The 22,669-nt window shown below is 41.4% G+C and overlaps 1 protein-coding gene across 2 annotated transcripts; it reads left to right on the top strand.

Annotated features, from left to right (window-relative positions):
- The first annotated feature begins 3,356 nt into the window (after positions 1-3,356).
- On the top strand, positions 3,357-22,355 carry LOC308707753 (E3 ubiquitin-protein ligase TRIM21-like). 2 transcript variants are annotated; one of them, XM_081394392.1, is made up of 7 exons: positions 3,357-3,501; positions 9,425-10,017; positions 10,242-10,337; positions 18,755-18,988; positions 19,103-19,244; positions 21,029-21,055; positions 21,399-22,349. In XM_081394392.1, the coding sequence occupies exons 2-7, from the start codon at positions 9,463-9,465 to the stop codon at positions 21,953-21,955; spliced, it is 1,611 nt and encodes a 536-aa protein (XP_081250518.1). In that variant the 5' UTR covers positions 3,357-3,501; positions 9,425-9,462; the 3' UTR covers positions 21,956-22,349. The 2 variants fall into 2 exon arrangements, with proteins under 2 accessions (XP_081250518.1, XP_081250519.1); XM_081394393.1 differs by having other exon boundaries at positions 3,423-3,501; positions 9,445-10,017; positions 21,399-22,355.
- The last annotated feature ends 314 nt before the right edge of the window (positions 22,356-22,669 follow it).

The following is a 22,669-nucleotide window of genomic DNA, read 5'->3' as shown; positions in this document are numbered from 1 at the left end:
ACAGACAATACTCAGAACACCTGTGTTTTGAATTCGAAGTTGCAGATTATTAGTTACAAATGTGTAAAGTGTCATTTACATAAACAAAATGACAGGCACAATTGTGTACTACACATTTATCTTTGTGCTTTAGTTCAGTTTCGTTGTACAACCACAAGTCGGCACTCACAACCTCTCATATCTGGCAGTACAACTTCAAATCCTAGCGCTTTGACTTTTGCTACTCTTTTTGCGATATGCCTGTAGCAAAACTCACTCGTGCACTTGTAAATGCAGACTTGAGAGAGCAGAGTCGGGGGCGGGGCTGGGGTCGGAATGAAGTCATTTTATTGGTCGATGCCTCACCAATGAACAACGCCAGCCACAATGAAAACATTTATGCTTATGTATCAGCTATTTTTTAAAACGCTTGGAAAATATTTTTATGAAATATCATTAGTTTTACTGGAATAGTTTTACAGAATATGAACGCAACGCGTTTAATTGAGACAGTGGTATTAAAAGACCAAACTCAGGAAACACCATAAAGCATACAGAAAAAAAATGAGCACAGAATATGAACGCAACGCGTTTAATTGTACGTTTTCCTCGAACCCAAGAAAACACTTAATGAGGCTTAATGGACCAACAGTTATAAAATAAAAATTAAAAACAATAAAAAAACACATAATTTGTTACTTTATTAATAAAACACAGGCAGCGAGTTTATTTGCACTGAACACACATTTGCTTATATATATGCCAATTCCATTGCAATATGAAAATGCACCTAAATTATCTGATAAGAATGTAAAATGTATACCTTGAAATGCAATGTAAGTCGCTTTGGAAAAATGTAAATGTTTTAAATATTCACCCTAGCCTAACTGTTGGACACACAAAAACAAACAAAACATAAATAAATTATATATATACGTACGTGTGTGTGTGTGTGTGTCTTTTAGCCTACAGTCTATGGTATATATATACCAGATATGGCAAATATATATGGCATACGTCATATGTTTTACGTCATATTCTGTGCTCATCTGCTTTTCTGTAGTAGCATTAGCATTGTGTCTACTGAGTTTGATAATATCGTTTATTTATTTTAATATCAGTCTAATGCATTAAGCCATGTTAGTGTTTCAGTGCACGCGGGTTTCGTGACATCATCGAACTCCCATTTCATTGGCTAGGTGCCAACCAATAAAACGTCTCCTTTGACCCCCCCTCCTCCCGCCCCCCTTTCTCTCTCACCGCTTCTGAATTTCAAGTGCACAAGTTAGTTTTGCACCTGATATATCGCGAAAAGAGTAGCAAAAGTCAAGGCGCGAAATTTGAAATTGCAGTGACAGATTTGAGAAGTTGCAAGTGCCTATTTGAGGTAGTACAGCGAATGTGAACGTAAGATTAAACGCAAAATATATATTACAAGTTTGTGTCTGTCGTTGTATTTCTGTGAATGGCATTTTACACATTTGTGTCTACTTGTCTGCAGCTTCAGATTCAGAATACAGGTTTGTGACTATTATCTGCGAGTGCAAATTTCAAAATTCAACTTCAGATTTTTATTTTACAGGTTTTCACATTGGGGCTGTGAGTGTAAATGTTCATGTACAAGTACGAATATTTATTGTACAAGTTCTCAAATTCACATTTACATGCTCTCGAGTTTTGCTACTGTTTTACCTTCATACTAATCGCATGTCAGGGGTGTCCAGTGCCACCCCGGACCCCCCTCTGGCTCCGCCACTGTCTCGGGTTATGACTGTAACCCTTTTTCCCTGAGGATCAGTCACGCTGAGGCATTCCCCAAAGTGTCTCAGGACGCAGTGCGAGTTCCCAGTCCCCTGTCGAGTTTCCTGAGTTACAGTCGTAACCTGTGACGTTACCTTTACAATGTGTATCTGATATGAAACACTACAGGTAGGCTACGTCAAATTTTAATACAAGGATTATTATTGCCGCTTCCATAGACATTACTGTGTATTTTACAAACTACGTATTGTTTTGCTAGTAGGCCTACTTATGTGTATTTAAATGTCTAAAACCTGAAATAAACCTTATGTGGTTGAAAACACTGAATAGTTGTGTGACAAGCACTGAGCGCGTCCGTCTCTGGCTCAGCGCCAACCAAAGCGAATTATCTTCAGCTATCTTAGACCCTTTGGATTTATTTCTAAATTTCCTTTTACATCTAAGACCAGGGCTTATAATTGGAGTCGTTTTTCTATTAACAGGATACATTCTCAGATTGAGAACTACATCATAGCCTTCCTTCACGGAAATTTCACATTTTAAATTTCCCTTTTTTTAGTTTTTAGTTTTAATGTCATTCACTTTTTTTTTTTTTTTTTTTTTTTTCTCACTCAGTTTCACATTCTGCATATTAGTTTCATTTCACCACAAGCTTTCCTGTTCATGGCAACATGCTCACTTGGTTTCACTTTCATTTTCTGCTTTTTAACATATGGATTGGGAAAAAGGTTAAGCAACACATTCAGTTTAACTCACAGTCGTAATAACTGTGTTGTTCCAAAGACTTTGTTCCTCTCTGCAACACAAAAGGAGAAATGTTGAATAATATCATGGATCCTCTTTTCTAATAAAAGTGAATGAGGGCTTCAGGTGTCAGGTTTCTTTCAATATAAGAATACAGCACAATAATTGTGTGTATAATAATAGTATAGGGGTACACTTTGGGCATACACTTACATAAGAAAAATGAATTAATGGGTTAATATTTTCCCACAAACTTTGCTCTATTCCATCTGTGTTACTTCAGATTATTTTTCATATGAGCCCACATGAGACACACATAGTGGTCCTTCAAAGTTAATTGGTCAGATACACAGTTTATACTCTTCTTGTTATGCATATTCATTTATCAATAAACTAAGACTTTCGGGATTTGATTGAATAAGCAAATGAACAGATTATTATAAAGCCTCCTAATTCCTTTAACCATATATACACTTCGTATTCATCTTCATCCAGCCTGGTCTTCCTCGACATCCTGTAATGTGATTACCTTATGCAGGTAAATCATTTTTCATTGGAAACATTTTATCTGACTCCCTAGACTCTCCCTAGAGTCTGGGGGGAATGTGCTCAGTTACCTAAATATCCTTATAACTTAGTCAACAGGCAATACAATACATTTATGGACAAAGAATGTGAAGATGTATAATGTCATTGATTGATGTTGGTAATAACTAGTGCGGTTGCTTTTGATTTATTGAATTCAGGCACGTCAAAAGCACATGCACAGTAATGATGAAAATGTGTGTAAATGTAGAGTAGTAACAGGGGGTGTGGTAAATGTGGAGTGGGAACAGGGTGTAGCTTATTTTTCTGGGAATGAAAGTGACAACAGAGAGAGATTGTGAGGAAACGAAACTCTACTGTACATAAATAGGAGAGAGAGAGAAAGAGAGAGAGAGAGAGAGAGAGAGACAGAGAGAGAGACAGAACAGAGTCACTGAAGAGAAGAATAAAGAATTCATACTTCTGATTAAGGTAAATCTAATTCCTGCTTATTTCTCATGATCATTAGGGTGTTTGCAAACGAAAGGATCACTACTATTGCTCATCATTCTATTGTTTTTCAAAACAATTAAAAAGAATTAAACTTTGATATGTGAATATTTCCTGAAATCACGCTGCATGTTGCTTTTCTAAGCCATCACACTTGCTAATCATACTACTTTTTTATTGTTGTTTTTCAAAACAATAAATATTGAAATGTTTTAAAATTTGGCAGCTTGGGAATGATTCCTCAAATCATGCAGCTTGTTGAGGAAAGCCATGATATTACTTTTCTAAGCCATCAGACTTAAGAGATAAGATATTAAATATGCAGTTCACTTGTTCGATAATGCAATTTTTGTTGAATCAATTTCAGTTCTTTTTTTATTTAAAACCATTGGATTGCCAAAATGCAGCATCAATGGCACCAGGGTTTAAGGGTTAAGTTTTGGTTATCTTATATGTGCTATAAATGTCTTTGAGATGCATCTGTGTCTTGCTGTTTTATCAGCCTCTCACGCCATGTGTTGCATTGCCGTGCCATATAAAGAACAAGTTCTACAAGAAATGAGACCTCTGCATTGTATCTTTTGTCACTATGCACACACATATCGTGTGTAGAGACCAGCATATCATGGAGACTTGAGAATGGACTCTTTTCAATCTGGCTTACAACCACTTAGGAATGCCCTTACAGCTATACACAGAACACCCTATAAATGGTATGGTAATATAAATGGTAATTATATGCTTAGCAACATCCTAGCAACCAACTAGCAATGCCCTAACAACTACAAAGAACATCCTAGGATTGCTTATCAACACCCTAGCAACCACCTAGCAATGTCCTAGCCAACATGACCACATGGGTTTTATCTGGGTTACATGGGCCTCATCTGGATATGGGGTCAGAGTGGGCACTTTAATGGGCTGAATGTGGGCTCCAGCTTGGTTAAAGTTTTGGGCCCCGTTTATTTTAGGGTTCCATATGGGCCACATTTGGGCTATATTTATAAGTACTTTTTTTGCAGCTGATTTGGTTTACAAATATGGGTAACTACCAGAATTGTATAAAAAACATTTTAAACCAGTTAATTAAATTGAATACATTTTAAGTATTTAATTGGTTTTATATGACTATATAATAATTTAATATACAAATAACAATCCATGATCCTTGACTCATTTCTTTTTATTTATATGTATCCAAGGCTTAACATTAACATCCGCCAAACTGCCAAATGCGGGTGGATTTCAGCAGTGGCGTGTAATGCAGTTTTTAATTTTATAAGCTATATAATATATACATTTTTCAGTTGTAGTGATTTAAAAAGGCATTTGAAATAATAAACTAAGTGCAAAAATATACATTTTTCGATATATATTGATAGTGAAATATCTGAAATGCTTCCAATGCTAATTTTCCGCTGAATAGGCAAGGCAAGGCAAGTTTATTTATATAGCACATTTCATACACTATAGCAATTCAATTGGAATTGCAAAGGAATTACAATAATCATACTATGGCAATTCAAAGTGCTTTGCATAGAAAATAAACACAAAATAAAAGCAAGGGTAATTAAAACAGTTATAAAAGGAATTAAAAGGGATAAATGATACAGTTATAAAATGAATTAAAGTAAAATTAAAGTAGTAAAAAGATGATACATAGAATAAACTTCTCATCTGGCAAAACACCGGTGTATCTTTTTTGGAATAGACACATGGTACCAGCTGCGCTTTCTTGCTCTCTCTTTCCGACAGTGAGTTAACACTCAAACCCGCCTCCCCTCACTCACTCATTTAATTTGCTTCGGATGAATATTGTTGGTGTTACAGGGCTTGAATTTCTGCATGAGATTGCGCACATTGTGCATAACTCATTCCCGCAGATATTTTGCTCACACCCAAAGTGCGCGCACATAAAGCTGCCCCTTCCAATTCCATTCCATTAAAAATATATATGTGGCAGTTTTGCCCATGGTATCGGTGTCAAAATTGGCCAGTGAAAATGCTAAGTGGCTAGTAACTTTGGAAAACCACTGGCCACAGTGGCTGGTGAGCAAAAAAGTTAGTCAAGCCCTGTGTGTATCTAACCTAAAATATTAACCTAAACTATTATCCTAATAATTTGGGATAACCTAAATTATTGGAGCGTGTGCCTTCCAGCGAATCCCGTCTTCTCGTTTGAAAAAAAAAGTCCCATAAGATGTTTGTGTGTAGCCCACCTTGGCCACATTATTATTACCCATATAATGAACATCTAACTGAGCCCCACTTAGAGCCCACTATGGACCCATCATGGCCCCAATGCTAACATTCAAGAACCAAGAACTGAGGCTTCTTCCACATCAGACATTGTTATAGGAAACATGCTAAAAGTGCATGACGAGCAGAAATGACAATATAGCATAATGGAGACCGAAACGACAGCTTGGAAAAAAGCTGTGCATACCAGCCTCCTACGGTTCTTCCACTTCACTGCCTCAGAAGACACAGTAGACCAATGCGGCGGCTACACATTGTCATGTTGTAAAATTTAAATAAGACAACGTCTCTTTTGCAAAACTCTCCATGTTGCGGTTGTTGTTGTTTTTGGTGTATTCCTACCAACGCAACATCATTACCATAGAAACCAATGCATATATTCCGGAAAATGAAAGAGAGGTATAGACATACAAATCGTACAAAACAGTTGCGATACACAGTGTGGACGTCAATAATTTTAGATCAGATTTCAATCAGATACATAAATTGGAGTGTGAACGTAGCCTATGATCTGCAGGACCCATTGAGACACATTTGTCTCACAGAAGTCACGATGTTGCCAGATAGTCCTCTTGAGACTGACATCTGGTGCATTACGTGAAGTATGCCCGGTATGTAATGATGGCCTTAAGGTACCTTAAGCCCTTTATGACCCTTGAGGACCCTTAGGTATTTTATTTATTTATTTTTTGCAACAGATGTTTCACTAAGGGTATCCTTAAAGGTCCCATTGCATGAAAATGTCACTTTATGAGGTTTTTTAACCTTAATATGAGTTTCCCTAGCCTTCTTATGGTCCCCCAGTGGCTAGACGTTTTGATGGGTGTAAACCAAGCCCTGGGTATTTTTGAGAAAATGAAAGCTCAGACGGCCAAATCTAGAAATCTTCCCCTTATGTCGTCATAAGGGGAAAGGTCACTTCGCCTTTCTCTTCTTTGCCCGCAAAGAGAATTTGGCCACCCATGAGAAAATGAGCTGTGCGAGCGCGATACTAGCCGCGTTTCCATTACAGATTTGCGCAAATGTTTTGCGCTATTATCTAAATATCGATAAAAAACTATTGCGAAATGACGGCGTTTCCATTAACCGATGTTATGCGACTAAAACGTCCTTTTTTCTCTCGCGATATAAGTCATTCCAAAAATCACGGCAACTGACGTTGGTTTATAACATATCACAGCCAACGCATTAAACATTATTATTATTAATGGAAGGAGTACGTGGCGTGTTATCCAAGCATCAGGGAAAGACCTTATAATGCGAACGACACATGGAGTTTCTGGGTGTTTCGCCCTCATTTCTGCTCCGAGGTTTTGATTGTGGCATTTCTTTGAGATTTAGAATCCAGTATTCCTATAGTCTAATTATTATTTTTTTTTAATGAATTTAATAAAGAACTCTGTCTCGTATTCTGTCCAAACGATCCATGTAGGCTATTTTGTGTCCATTCGTTTTTCCTTTTTTAACCCGTAGTTGAAAAACGAAAAATGAACGGTTGTTGTCTTTTTAAAACGCAAAGTTGAACACCAAAATTTTAATTTGAACTGGCTACACCAACTGCTGCGCAAAAAAAAGTAAATATCGAAGAATTTTCAGATTTTTGTTTAGGACTTTTTGCCCCTTTATTAAACATTTAAAATAGTCACAAATTAATATGGAAAACATCTCGATTTTACTGGTTTTCTAAGGCCAAATTAGAACCTGGAATTGATGTTTTCCCGCAGTGCTGAATGAGAAGAGCCATTAATATTATTAATAAACTATTGTTTTGGCTAAAATCACATCTCCATCTCCGCTGTTAAGCAGATGCGCTTTAGAGAGAAATGCACCTTTCATACGAATTACAAAATCAGAAGGTATTAGCTTTCGATTCGAATTTGTTTGTTTTAAAGTGGACATTTCAAGCTTTATCCTATATTTTGTTTCAGTTCTCGCGCCCCAGTTTACGGAGATCATGAAAGTGCGTCTGATTGTTTTCTTTTACTTTACAAAAGCACAACGTTTTATTTTGTTATTGTGAGTTTACACAAATAAAAGTAGTTGAGAATAATGTATTATTATTTTCTGTATGGCCAGAAATGATAGAGTATTTTTAAGTTGTTTCCACTGTTGATAGGAAAATGCAAGTGTTCACGCCCGCGCCTCTGTGCCATGCAGTGCGCGCTCCTCACGCTTTGTTCTTTTTTTTGCATAAAAGCGTCTTCTAAATATAGCCTATTAAATGTTAAAATAAAATAATATAAAATAATTATTAGGCCTATTTGCGTAGCTATACATGGACCTCAAACACACCGCGTCTTCTAAGTCAGGTGACTGTAAATGCGCAAAAACTGTTTCCATTGCAGTTTTGCGAAATATTCCTTTTTCGAATTGCCTGAAAAACCACCTCATGAGAGCGTAAAAACTTTTTTGCGATAAACGGGAGTTTTTGCGAAATTGACGTGTTTCCATTGAGCGTATTTTTAATTCGCAATTTCAATTTGCGCAATTTGAAGGGTAATGGAAACGCGGCTATTGTTTTTCCCTCGAGAGACATCATGGCTTGCAAACGAGCGAATCATGGCAGTTGCTCAGTGTTTGGATGTACAAATGAACACAAAAGTATTTTTTTAGTTCCTTCATCCAAGCCTCTGAAGAACCAGTGGGTTATGTGAATTTCTGATGTGTAATTGTTCAAGTTCAGACAGATAATCTTTCTCTCAAAGTCGTTCAATACTGTTTATGCATCAGTAAATCAAGCCAGTGACTAAACGCTCAACTTCACATCGTTTCTCTTAGTAGGATGAAAATAATCTTATTTAAACTGTGATTAAAATATATACTGGTAGCCTACAGAAAGCGATCAAAGAACAATCCCTTTCCAGTCGCCCAAGCTGTCAATTACACAGCGCAAGTTATCTGGACACTTGCCAAAACTCGTTATGAAATCAATGACGCTGTTACACTGCACAACGAAGCTCTTACTGTACTTACCTCATGTTTGCATTGGTGAAATCATTAGTGAGAGTACAGAAACTGCGTTGCAATGATAAGATGTTCATTCACGCGATCAACAGGCTGTCATCTGCTCAATGCTCATCACTGCAACCTTTAATGTGATGGGAATAGATCTAAATACTTAAAAAACTTATCACGATTCGTTAATCCCGATAGCTGTAATAGTAAAAACGTATAATAGCTGTAATAGTAAACGTTTTCAAGAGAGTTACACATGTAATGCGAGATATTTCATATGCAAGCATGTCAGCCAGTCACAGCAGTGGGGGTTTACACTGAAGTCTCACAGCAGACACGCCCCTTCAAACAGAGCGTTCAGATCAGAGGCTAAAATCAGGCTAGGAAATATGCCTTTTATTTCTAAATTATAACATCTTTTGATCTAAAAAACCTACTAACATTATAAGGGCACCCCAGGAAACATTCTAAAATAATAAAATAATCCATGCAATGGGACCTTTAACCTATAACTTAGGGTTTTAAGGTTTCTTATAACTTAAGGGCCTTGTTGGAACTGGCCCCTAGTTATTACTTCATCTTAAATGTAAGATCTTTGAGCAAACAGTCTTATCAAGAACAGTTTTTTTTAGGTGTAATTAATCCATGGCCATCAATATTATAATTAATGTTGCTGCTGTTGTTGTTGCAGCTGTTCTGTTTTCCCCTTAGTTTTGACAAACAATCAAAATGACTACAGCCGTAGACGTCTCTCGCCACCTTCATTGCCCCATCTGTAAAAACCTGTTAGCAGATCCGGTCTCAACCACATGTGGGCACACCTTCTGCAAGCGTTGTCTGGACCAGCACATAAGCATGTCCGAGCCACACTGCCCTCTTTGCCAGGAGCCTGTGTCCACCAAGCCATCTGTGAACGCAGCGCTCGATGCCCTCCTGCGAGAATTTCACCAGATGCAGTTACCCGACCTGAGCCTCTTCTGTGGAGAAAGAGGCGTGGTCCCATGTGACATCTGTGACGAGCACCTCACGTTCAGAGCCGTGAAGTCCTGCTTGAACTGCCTTCTTTCGTACTGCGATCAACACCTGAAGCCGCACCAGTCTATGGTGAGATTCAAAGGCCATAAACTGGTGAATCCCATGGAGAAGTTGGATCAGAGAGCATGCAATTCGCACGGTAGGCCTCTGGAACTCTACTGCAGACAGAACGAGCGCTGCATCTGCACCTTATGTGTGAAGTTGGGTGGAGATGTGATACCTGTGGAGATAGAGAGAGAAAGGAGACAGGTGAGAAAATCAAGCTCTTGGGAAATAACACAGATTAATCTTTTCACCTGAGATAGGGTTTTAATTGTTTCCCAAAAAGATATAATTCAAATACTATTGAATCATTGAATTTCCAAAATTTGGATTTACATAGTTGCCCATCACACCGGGTTTTGATATCATTTTAATTGACTTTAGATTAATTCAGTGTACTCAGAAAGCTGTGTGTGTGTGTGTGTGTACAGGCTGAGCAGCAAACAACTATTGAAGAGCTGGAAAGGATGATCAATCAGAGGGAAAACAAACTCGACGAGCTTAAGGAATCAGCCAAAAAATACCAGGTACAAAACACGCAAATCTGCATTAAAAAATTACAATGTATAACTTGACACCACTCACTAAATTAAAGGGGACCTATTTGCAAAATTCCCTTTTACATAATGTTTGAACATAAATGGATGTCAGCAGTGTGTGTACACAACCACCCCTGTAATGGTAAAAATTCTCAGTTCTAGATTTTGTGATGTTGTGATGTGATGCTGACGGACTCTGCCCTATTAGCATAGACCCCGCCCTGAGTGAGCTGTACACAGTCCGCCATGTTTATCTCATCGCCAGAGCATTTAACAGCAGCATTCATGAAATTGCACGATTCTGGGTAAACTGAGAATCTCGATTTTTTTATTTTTTTATTTTCTTTAAATAGAGATCATGATTCTCCCACAATTCTGAATAGACTAAACAAAATGACACATTCCTATAAAAGTCTGCATGCTCTCCATGTGTTTGTTTGAGTTTCCAAAGACATGCCACATAGGTGAATTGGAGACACTAAATTTGAAGAATCATGTTTTCGACACAAGACAAGGACAAGAGAAAGAGCTCAGTGGCAATACAAACACCAACTCGTTCAGCAAACCTCATGCGATAGGCAACGTTAGTATTTACATTCATCTTTAAGCCAGGTTCCTTGTAAAGAAGAATATGCAAAGATCATGCAAAGACTAGTTTCACAAATATTTGACTTTGGGCTGCCCATATAGACAGAAAGAGACTGTCACAGTCCAATGATAGTTCACTTTGTTTTTAAATGCCATTTAGGGGCAGGGATTATCTGAAATGTATTCTTCAATAATATTCAAGTGCAAACAAACAAACAAACAAACAAATAAAATTCCAATTCCAGTGTCCCCTTATGAAAAATAAGTTTATTAAAGTATTCTATACCTCTTTTAAACTATAAATAAGAAAGTATACGTTCAGTCTACATTTTATATACTTCTCAAAAATATACTTTATGTACTTCTCAGAAATATACTGTGGCGCTGTCACTGTTATTTTCTGTTATAAACATGCTTACTTGTTTCACTTACTGTTGGGGGGAGGTGTCCGGGAGGGAAATGGTTAAGGGGGAGGGGCTTAGGGAGAAAAGGGTGGTTTTTGTTGGTCTATCGAAAAGGTAGCAGAAAATAGTAAGAGAGAGAAGACATCTCTGGTTTTGGGGAACAGTTAGGACACCTCCTGATACCCGTGTTTAGGTTGTACACGTTCAGGAAATAAAAACTCAGCCGTTTGGTGCTTATAAACCGGATCCTCATCTCCTGTTTGTTTCTCTGGGAAAGTGCACGACGTCACACTGGTGTCAGAAGTGGGATAATAAAACCACAGCTTTCTACTCGTGATTCCCAGAAGACGATGGAGAATAAGCCGGTAAGCTCGCGTCAATTATCCACTGAGAAGTCAGAGCAAAGCGGAGGAGAGCCCCGGCATGGGCGGGATGAGCGTAATCCCGAGGGGGAGCATGCACGAGACGGAAGAAATGTACTGATTAGCACGCTGTCTCCCAATAATCCCTTTCTGCCGCTTTTGCTGAACGAATGTGATCAAGAATATTCCATTAAAGCTAGACCACAGTCCCCCGCACCCTGTTTTAGCATGTCTCGTGCTTTTGGTGAACATGATGATTTCATCGCGAGCACTCCGATCGCGGGAGGTCGCACGCGCGACCGGTCGGCTGACCCGGAAACGGAAATCAGCGAGGATCAAAACATCCGGCATGGAACGCGGATCGCGGAGAGAAACGCTGGTAAACAGAGATGCTGTACATGGGTCAAGGCAGATGAAGCCCTTTCTTTCTATCCTGAAGATTCAAGCTACAGTTCTAATCATCCCCAAATGAGCCATATGCATGTCAAAGAGGGGCTTTTTGGCGAGCTGTACAGCTCTGTTGGTGGCCAAGCTAATCCGTTTGTTTTACCAGAACAGATTAATAAACCTTATTCAATCGCTCCCTCTTACGATGTTCAGTGGCCAACTGCACTGCCATATAACTCCCCTCACCAAATGAGCTGTGTCCACAAGCACTCTGACTTACCAACAATGAGTAAAATGAGACAAACAATGGAAACTCAGCCAGTGTGGGGCATGTGTCCAACCTTATCAGCTACCTCTCCTCGCTGGCCCGTAGAGTGTCCAGCCAGAGAACCCAACCCCCTGGCTGCTCCTTTTCTAACCGGCCAATGCAGTCCGTCACACTCATGCCTGACCGAGGGTCTAGTAAAACCCGTAGCTGTCTGAAATTGGGGCGCTATGATGGTCATTATTCTTATGAGGCGTTCCGGAAGAAGTTTGAGCTGGTGGCCGAGGCTAATGGCTGGGACGAAGCTGAGAGAGTGGGCCAACTCGCAGCGGCTTTAGATGGCGATGCACAACAGGTGCTGCTGGATGTCCAGGGAAGTCAGGTGCATAGTGTTCACGCGTTGCATCAGGCTTTGTCCCGCCGCTTTGGGGACACTACACCCCCGATGGCCTTACAGCAGCAGTTTCAGGAGCGTATCCGTCATCCAAAAGAACCCCTGGGTGTGTTTATGGCTGACCTGCGACATTTAGCCCATCGCAGCTACCCAACATTCAGCGAAAGTGTGAGGGATGCGTTGGTTCTGGACGCGTTTGTACGGGGATTGACCCCAGATCGGTTGCGGCAGCAAGTACGAATAGCTCAGCCATCTAACTTTGATGAAGCCCTTGATCAAGCGCAGGTTATAGAGGGGATATTGGATGAACGGCTCAGCGGAACGTTAAGCAACAATAATGTTGGTCGCCCAAGGGTTTTTGCTGCATGTTCCGGGGAACAGACTCAGTCGCAAACTGTTAAGGTGAATATGTCCCAGAAGGAGCTTATGGTTTGCTGGCGCTGTGGAAAAACGGGTCATTTGCGCCGGGAATGTGCGACCCTGGATGTGGCTGTGTCCACTACGCCGTCGGGAAATGGACAGGGGCCGGAGTAGAGGGAGGTGCTCTCGGCCCATCAGCCATTTCAGAACCTCCCTGTGGATCGTCTGTTGCTTTGGTTAGTCCAGTAGGGTGCTGCCGAATTGAGGCCAAAGTGGATGGACAACTAGTGCGGGCCTTGTTGGATACTGGCTCTACAGTCACCATTATTCATCCTAAATTCTTGACCAGGAGGGTCCTTCAGACAGCTCGTTGTCCCCTGGTCACTGTCATGGGGGAGAAAGCAACGTTGATGGGCCGTTGTGAGGCGGAAATCTGTGTGGAGGGACACAGTACCGTTATGTGGGTTTGGGCCGCTGAGATTCCAGAATATTGTCTCCTGGGGATCGATTTCCTACACCAGGCAGCTGCGGTTTTGGACTTGAGGGCAGCGACCCTAATGCTAGCTGGAAAATGTTCGGTGCCAATTCACTTTAATTCTATATGGACGGGTCCTCAGTCGCGCTACGTGGGTCGTCTGAATCCTAGCTCAGGCAAGGGAGTCCCAGGTCAAAACTCTTCAATTTTGTCATCAACGTTACAGTCTGTAGAGACACCATTGTCTGGCTCTGCAGTCAGGCTTTCCACCATTCCACCACCAGCCGTCTCTGATAGGGGGAACTGCAGTCAAGTTGGGGAGAGCCCAGTTTTGATGCAAGCAGCAAAAGCTGTTTGGGAGAGAAGTAGTGAGGGTTTGGAAGAACTGCAGAAGCAGAAATTATGGCGAGTGATGAAACACCATGATAACCTCTTTGCTGCCTCAGCCAGTGATGTCGGGCGGACGAAGTTGGTACAACATTGTATAAACACGGGGGATGCACCACCCATCCGGCAACGTGCACGACGGTTACCTCCCATAAGGCAGTCGGCTGCAGATCACTGCCTAGAAGAGATGAAAGCTTCGGGAGTTATAGAGCCATCGGAAAGCCCGTGGGCCTCGCCGGTGGTATTGGTCCCCAAGAAGGACGGAGGCTGGCGGTTCTGTGTCGACTTCAGACGCCTGAATGAGGTGACTGTCAAGGACTCCTACCCGCTTCCGCGGGTTGATGAGTCTCTGGATCGGATCACTGGGTCCAGGTGGTTCTCTTCCCTAGATCTGCGTAGCGGGTATTGGCAGGTCCCTCTTAGTGCTGACGCGAGACCGAAGACTGCCTTCACGACAGGGACAGGCCTCTGGCAATTCAAGACCATGCCCTTTGGTCTGTGCAACGCTCCGGCAACCTTTGAGCGGCTGATGGAGCGGGTGCTTCAGGGTATTCCAAGAGAGGTGTGCCTGGTTTATTTGGACGACATTTTAGTCCATGGAAAAGACTTTGAATCGGCCTTGAGTGCTCTGGATCTAGTCATGACCAGAATAGCCCAGGCTGGTCTGAAATTGCACCCGGATAAGTGTCAGCTGATGCAGAAAGCCGTGACCTTCTTGGGCCATTATGTGAGTGCGGCAGGGGTGGCCACTGATGAGCAGAAGACAGCAGCTGTTCGCGATTGGCCGGTCCCGTGCAGCCTTAGGCAGTTGCGGGCTTTCCTAGGACTAGCGTCGTATTACCGAAAATTCGTCCCTGGGTTCGCCACTGTTGCTGCTCCCCTCCATGAGTTGACAAAGAAATCACAGCGGTTCCAGTGGCGGCAAGAACAGCAGCAGGCTTTTGAATGCCTGAAGGAGGTTTTGTGTCATACGCCAGTCTTGGCCACCCCAGACCCTAGATTACCATTCATCCTGGATACAGACGCCAGCAATGTAGGTCTGGGTGCGGTTCTTTCCCAGGAGGGGGAAAAGGGAGAGAGGGTGATTGCCTACTATAGTCGGGCCTTCAACAGGGCAGAGCGTAATTACTGTGTGACCCGACGAGAACTCTTAGCCGTAGTGGAGGCAGTCAGCCATTTCAGACATTATCTCTGCGGTCTTCATTTCGTGATCCGAACAGATCATGCTTCCCTACGTTGGTTGTTGTCTTTCCGGGAGCCAGAGGGACAGGTGGCACGGTGGATAGAACGCCTGCAGGAGTTCCAGTTCACCATTCAGCATCGCAAGGGGGAAAGTCACCAGAATGCGGATGGGTTGTCAAGGCGCACCTGTATGGCATCCTGCCCACAATGTGAGCGACTGGCTGGATATGCGATGCAGGGACCGGCTGACGTGAAACCAGAGATGGGAATGGAGGCATCTTGTTGTGCAGTGCTGCCTGATTCAAATGTAGCATGGGCCGCTGAGCAGCGCAAGGACCCCAAGCTCCAGGTAGTTATCGACTGGGTGGAAGCCGGGAGGAGGCCTACGTGGGAAGAGGTCATGGTTTTTGGACCAGTGGTGAGGGGGTTGTGGTCCATGCGGGATGGCCTGGCATTGAATTCGGGATTGCTACAGAGAGGATTCGTGGAATCTGTGACAGGCGTAACCAGGTGGCAGACAGTAGTGCCTAAGTCCTGTCACCGCTTGGTTCTGGAAGCAATGCATGGACAACCGGGGGTAGGACATTTTGGAGTAAACAAAACATTAAAACGAGTTCGGCAAGAGTTCTATTGGCACACCTGCCGTAGGGATGTGGAGTCATTCTGTCGTCGGTGTGATGCCTGCACTGCTAAAAAAGGTCCAACAGGCCGGTCTCATGCCCCGCTACAACAACGGCTCGTAGGTTGTCCCATGGATCGTGTGGCCGTAGATGTCCTAGGACCGTTTCCACAGACCCCTCGAGGAAATCGATTTGTGGTAGTCGCATTGGACTACTTTACAAAATGGCCAGAGGCCTATGCTGTTCCCAACCAGGAGGCGGGGACAGTGGCGGATGCCTGTTGGAAGGTATGTTTGCTCGCTTTGGGGTTCCCTCTGAGATGCATACGGATCAGGGGAGGAACTTTGAGTCACATGTGTTCTCTGAGTTCTGCCGGCAGTTGGGTATCCGGAAGACAAGGACAACTCCCCTACACCCTCAGAGTGATGGGTTAGTAGAGAGGTACAATCGAACACTGGCCACCCAGCTAGCCCTGTGTGTGAGTCAGGATCAAAAGGACTGGGATCTTCAATTGCCGATGGTCCTGCTTGCAAGTCGGAGTGCGGTGCAGGAGACCACTGGATGTACACCAGCTCTCCTCATGCTGGGCAGAGAATTGCGAACCCCATCCTCCCTGCTGATGGGTCAACCGCCAGATGCACCAAAGGCCCCACCCGGATTGGAGTATGTCCATCAGCTACAGGACCGGCTGCAGTCAGCCCATGAATTTGCTCGTCGTCAGGCTTTGCAGGCGGGTATACGCCAAAAACGGGCATATGACCATCATTGTACAGGACGCGATTTTAATGATGGAGAGCTGGTATGGGTTTATAGTCCGAAGAGGAAAAAGGGACGTTCACCTAAGCTGGATTGTGTCTGGGTAGGACCCTGTTACGTAGTGAAGAGGCTGGGAGAGTCTGTTTATCGTGTTCGGAAGAAGCCTGGGGGACAAGCTGTGGTGTTACACCGGGATAGGATGGCTCCATATTTGGGAGAACGACAACCCTTCAAGAGCAGAGGACAATGGCAGACCGCTGGGGCGACCCACCCTGCGGACGGAGGAGCTGGAGACGCAGCGTCGGACAAGGGGTGGGGAACCTCAGCGGGCTGTGAAGAGGGTGACCCTTTGACCCAGGCTCCTGGGGGCACTCTGGATACTCTCGGAGGAGCTGGAGACGCAGCGCCGGGAGGGTCCGGAGTTCTTCTGGGGCGGTCTGGGTTGGGGGTGCCTGAAGATCGCACTATGAGCCCTGATCATCGTTCAAATGGCAGCAGACATCGCAGTGGAGGCCGTCGTATCACCCCGGAGGTGGGGTACCGGCCGACTACCTCCTTGAGGCATGGGCTACCTGTCAGTGGGCCGCAGCAGACCCCAAGAGCGAGGATTGGATCCCGGCTTCGGCCCAGAGAGGCACTTCAGGTGCCCCGGCATTTCATGGATTTCACCTTCCTCGGGGACGAGGAAACTTGAGGAGGGGGCAATGTGGCGCTGTCACTGTTATTTTCTGTTATAAACATGCTTACTTGTTTCACTTACTGTTGGGGGGAGGTGTCCGGGAGGGAAATGGTTAAGGGGGAGGGGCTTAGGGAGAAAAGGGTGGTTTTTGTTGGTCTATCGAAAAGGTAGCAGAAAATAGTAAGAGAGAGAAGACATCTCTGGTTTTGGGGAACAGTTAGGACACCTCCTGATACCCGTGTTTAGGTTGTACACGTTCAGGAAATAAAAACTCAGCCGTTTGGTGCTTATAAACCGGATCCTCATCTCCTGTTTGTTTCTCTGGGAAAGTGCACGACGTCACAATACTTAAAATTACACTTAAGTGTACTTGACTTATACTAAGAGAAAAGTCCAAGTATATTTGGCCTGTACTTTTTACTCAATCTTTTGATCGAGATAAGTATGTACAACTTAAAAGTATGTAGTTCAAATAGAATGCAAGACAAAGAGAGAAACAACTCCATAAGGAGAAATGTGGCAGCATATGTTCTGGACAAATCCATCTCCTATCTGTGCTGGCTTCCAAGAATCACACACATACATGGAAAAATACATTAAAACAGATGTGTGCTTGAACAAAAAATGGCCTCTCCCCTTTCCCCATTTTCCCCTTGTAGCCTACTCCAAAGTCAGCAAGTTTACAGACTGAGGGTTCAGAAAAGTCAGACTGCGAGCTGAATTTTACAGACAGTTCAAGCTCACAATACTATTAGTATTTATTAATATTTTGAATTATTTTTACATTTTTAGTTTTTATTTTAATTTGAGTAATTTTGTTTTATTTTCATAACTTTTTAGTTTTTAAATATTACTATATAGCCTTAATACAGTTTTGTTTCAGTTTAAAGGGATAGTTTACCCAAACATTTGTATGTTTTTTTGTAAAAAATGTCCTGGCTCTTCCAAGCTTTATAATGGCAGTGAATGGAGGATGAGATTTTGAAGCCCAAAAAAGTGCATCAATCCATCATAAAAGTAATCCATACGGATCTAGGGGGGGGGGTTAATAAAGGTCTTACTTTACTCTTTTGGACATTTTTCTTACACAAACGCATCACTTCAAAAATTCATCCTCCATTCAATGCCATTATAAAGCTTGGAAGAACCAGGGAATTTTTAAATATAACTCTGATTGTATTTGTCTGAAAGAAGAAAGTCATATACACCTAGGACGGCTTAAGGGTGAGTAAATCATGGGCTAATTGTCATTTTTTGGTGAACTATCCCTTTAAGTTTATGCAAATTTTGTAGGCCCTACTTAAACATATGTATTTCAGTTAGTTGCGAAGACATCACTTTTATTTTAGTTTGTTTTTCATCTAATATTTATATTTTGTTTCAGCAGCCCTCATCCTTCCTTTGGGTCATTTTGACCCGGAACATATTTGTGAAAAAAATTAAACAATAATAACACTGACCTGGACTCAAAGAAATGATTTAGAGCTTTCCAGATCAAGAATATGCTTAATTTTTATTTTTGTGTTATATACCTCCACACTTGCAGGCTCTGATAGAAAGAGAGCAGCAGGAGATAAATGAAGTGTTTGCTGCTGTGATGGAGGCTGTGAAGAGATCAGAGCAGGCGCTGCTGGCTCCTCTGGAAGACGGAAGGAGGTGTTTGGAGAAGGAGATGGATGAGAAGACACAACAAATACAAAAAGACATTCTCAAGTATAAGGAGACCATCGACTCCTTGAATCGCACTATGAATGAGGAAGATGGCATCTTCTTCCTGCTGGTCAGTTAATCATGAAATACTGACTAATATTTTACAAACACAAAATAATACTGTTATATGCCCCAAATAAAACTATTATGTGTCCCAAATAATACTATATATGTCCCTTTTCAGTCTTACCCGTCTGTACCATCTGAGTTCAGAGATGACTGGATGATTTCCATTGACACTGAATTAAACTTTGGCACAATGAGAAATATAAAGGCAGCTTTATTGGCAGAGATTGAGACTCACTTGGAGAGACTTTGCACTGTTGGTGAGTGATTATGTCTGAGAGCTGTGATATAACATTCCCTATTGTTATTGCCGATAAATAGATTTAAGGATTTGGACAAGATGTCCTGCACTGTTTGTGAGCCCTTGTGAAAAAGAAGTATACTTCAGCATACTTGTAAAAATATTACTAATTACAGAAATAATATACTGTAAAAGTTTATGAACTGAATGAACTGAATGTTTTCGAACACTTAATTGCATGTTAATTGCAATTACTAAACGCAATCAAAAAACTAAGATAAACAATGGCGGACTGTGGCTCACTCAGGGCGAGCCTACGCTAAAACTGCAGTGTCAGTCAACAGTCGTGGGAGGGGCTTGCGCAAAAGTACGTCACATTGCCCCGAATCTGAGAAAGGCTTATTCTGATACAGTGCTTATGATTTATGGGGATTTAAAGAAAAAGCACTGGGTGGATTTTTATCATTATAGGGTGGTTGTGTACACACACTGCTAGCAAAATGTATGTTCAAATGCCATGTAAAAGTGAATTTTGCATAATAGGTGCCCTTTAAATAAAATGTCTCCCTTTAGATTGTTTTTATGCTCAAACAGCAACATTACAGACTAACTTAAGTTGAAAAAGTGAAAATGCATAATTGGACTCAGACTCAGGACTCAGGAGAAAGATTTGAAGTAGGCCTACACTACAAGTGCACAATACAATTAAGAGCACTTCTTTTTCACATGGCTGTACAGTTATGAATGATGGTAATACCATAGTATTATTTAATGTATTTTTGAGTAACATTTATGTATCATATGAATATGTACAGTATATGGAAAAAATCAAATATCTGTTCATGGCGTGTCTGACTCAGTACCTTTAAAGGATTGGTTCACTTCAGAATGAAAATTTCCTGATAATTTACTCACCCCCATGTCATCCAAGATGTTTATGTCTTTCTTTCTTCAGTCGAAAAGAAATTAAGGTTTTTGAGGAAAACATTCCAGGATTGTTCACCATATAGTGGACTTCAATGGCAACCAATGGGTTGAAGGTCCAAACTGTAGTTTCAATGCAGCTTCAAAGGGCTCTACACTATCCCAGCCAAGGGATCCTTATCTAGAGAAACGATCGGTCATTTTCTAAACAAATAAAAATATATATACTTTTTAACCACAAATGCTCATCTTGCAGAACTCTGCGATGCACCATGCATTACGTAATCATGTTGGAAAGGTCAGTAGCAACATAGACAAAAGTACCATCCAATATTTACAAAGTGAATGTGCAAAGACTAAGTCAAATGCCCTATACAAAAAAAGGTAAAACAACGATGTCGGACGATTTTGAACTTAAATGGGAGTTTTTTTGCCCTACTGCAGTACTTCTGCATATGTCACGTGTGATCTTTCCAACGTGATGACGTAATGCGGGGCGCATCGCAGAGTTCTGCAAGATTAGGATCTGTGGCTAAAAAGTATATAAAATGTAATATTTCTTTTGAAAATCACAGATCGTTTCTCTAGATAATACCCTTATTCCGCGGCTGGGATCGTGTAGAACCCTTTGAACCTGCATTGAAACTGCAATTTGGACCTTCAACCCATTGGTTGCCATTGAAGTCCACTATATGGTGAAAAATTCTGGAATGTTTTCCTCAGAAACCTTAATTCCTTTTTGGCTGAAGAAAGAAAGAGTAAATTAAAGTAAAGGGGTGAGTAAATTATCAGGAAATTTTAATTCTGAAGTGAACTAATACTTTAAATGTAAAGCTGTTGTCATGATTTGTTTTGTGATGTTATCTCTTCTCATTACAGAAATTAGAAGAATTCACAGCTTTTCAGGTATGTGTAGGAATAATTGGTAACACTTTACAATAAGGTCCCATTAGTTAACTTTAATGCATTAACTAACATTAACTAACAATGTACAATACATTTGTTGCAGTATTTATTAATCATTGTTAACGTTCGTTAATAAAAAATACAACTGTTTGTTTGTGTCAGCTCAGGTCCATTAAACTTTTAATTTAAATTATGTATAAGTAAATGTTGAAATTAACATGATTAATAAATACTTTAAAAGTAATGTTCATTGTTAGTTCATGTTAACTAATGCAGTTAACTAATGTTAACAATTGAAATGAAGCTCAAACATCAAGCATCTGAGAATCTTGTATTTCCTCAGTGGACGTGACTCTGGATGCAGAAACGGCGCATCCACACTTAGAGGTGACTAAAGACGGCAAAGTGGTCAGAGACACTGGAAAAAGCCATGACATCCCAGGCAGTCCACAACAGTTCGACCTGGTTGGAGGAGTCCTGGGAAAGCCTCGCATCACATCGGGAAGAGCTTTCTGGGTCGTGGAGGTGGGGAAGAAGGTTGGCTGGGAACTCGGGGTGATGAGAGAAGGCTCGAACAGGAAAGGGAAAGTCTCCTACAAACCCAGCGAGGGATACTGGTCCATTGTGCTCTGCGGTCAAAACATGTATGGAGCTTTTGAAGACCCTCCAGTCCTGCTGCATCTCAAAACCAAACCCCAGAAGCTGGGAGTGTTTGTGGACTGTGAGGAGGCTCTGGTCTCCTTCTATGATATGGTGGCTCAGACACATATTTACACATTTACTAAGTGTAGTTTTCATGGTGCAATCCGTCCATACTTTAATCCTCATCCCAACAAAGACGGGAACAACTCAAGTCCATTGATCATTTGTGATGTCAATCAAACTGATGTCTCTGTGTGAGAGAAAGGGCAAATCTTGATTTTGAAACAAATTAAATCAGATAGTAATCTATCTATCTATCTATCTATCTATCTATCTATCTATCTATCTATCTATCTATCTATCTATCTATCTATCTATCTATCTATCTATCTATCTATCTATCTATCTATCTATCTATCTATCTATCTATCTATCTATCTATCTAACCTGTAACTTTAAATGGAAATTAAATTTCCTAATTATGTTTTTTTTTTTTTTTTTTTTTTTGAAAATGAAAAAATGCAGAAAGTTTTCTCTTGGTGTTGTGTTTTGGGGTCGGGTTAGTGGATAGAATATACAGTCTGTACAGTATGAAAATCATTATGTCTGCATGGAAACCCAACATAAATAAAGCATGCTAAATGATGTTTTGAATGTGTGTGTGTGTGTGTGTGTGTGTGTGTGTGTGTGTGTGTGTGTGTGTGTGTGTGTGTATGCTTTCTGTCCAAATATTGCTATTACAGTAATATCTCCAATCTAGCAAATGAAGAGGCACAATAGCATTGCTACCTTTTGCTTTGCAGCTTTTTGATTGTCAACCAACTGCACAGGATAGATGATTTATACCTCCATTACTTTTGTTCTAAGTTGTACAGTTAACACCAGAGAGGATTGTTTGTTAAACATGATTGCTAAACAGGTATTATTATCATCATGGAATTGACCAATGTTCATGCAAGTGACACTGAAGTT

Source organism: Scardinius erythrophthalmus (assembly GCF_964197995.2).
Source record: "Scardinius erythrophthalmus genome assembly, chromosome: 2".
Taxonomy (NCBI): domain Eukaryota; kingdom Metazoa; phylum Chordata; class Actinopteri; order Cypriniformes; family Leuciscidae; genus Scardinius; species Scardinius erythrophthalmus.
Note: the sequence above shows the minus strand (reverse complement) of the source record. Positions and strands in the feature narration are given on the sequence as shown.

What these genes read in the sequence shown, in the direction of transcription:
- LOC308707753 (XM_081394393.1), top strand. Translation starts at nt 9,463, where the DNA reads ATGACTACAGCCGTAGACGTCTCTCGCCACCTTCATTGCCCCATCTGT. An exon ending in TAGAGAGAGAAAGGAGACAG is followed by an intron (nt 10,018 to 10,241) that starts GTGAGAAAATCA and finishes GTGTGTGTACAG; the next exon opens with GCTGAGCAGCAAACAACTAT. An exon ending in AAGAATTCACAGCTTTTCAG is followed by an intron (nt 21,056 to 21,398) that starts GTATGTGTAGGA and finishes GTATTTCCTCAG; the next exon opens with TGGACGTGACTCTGGATGCA.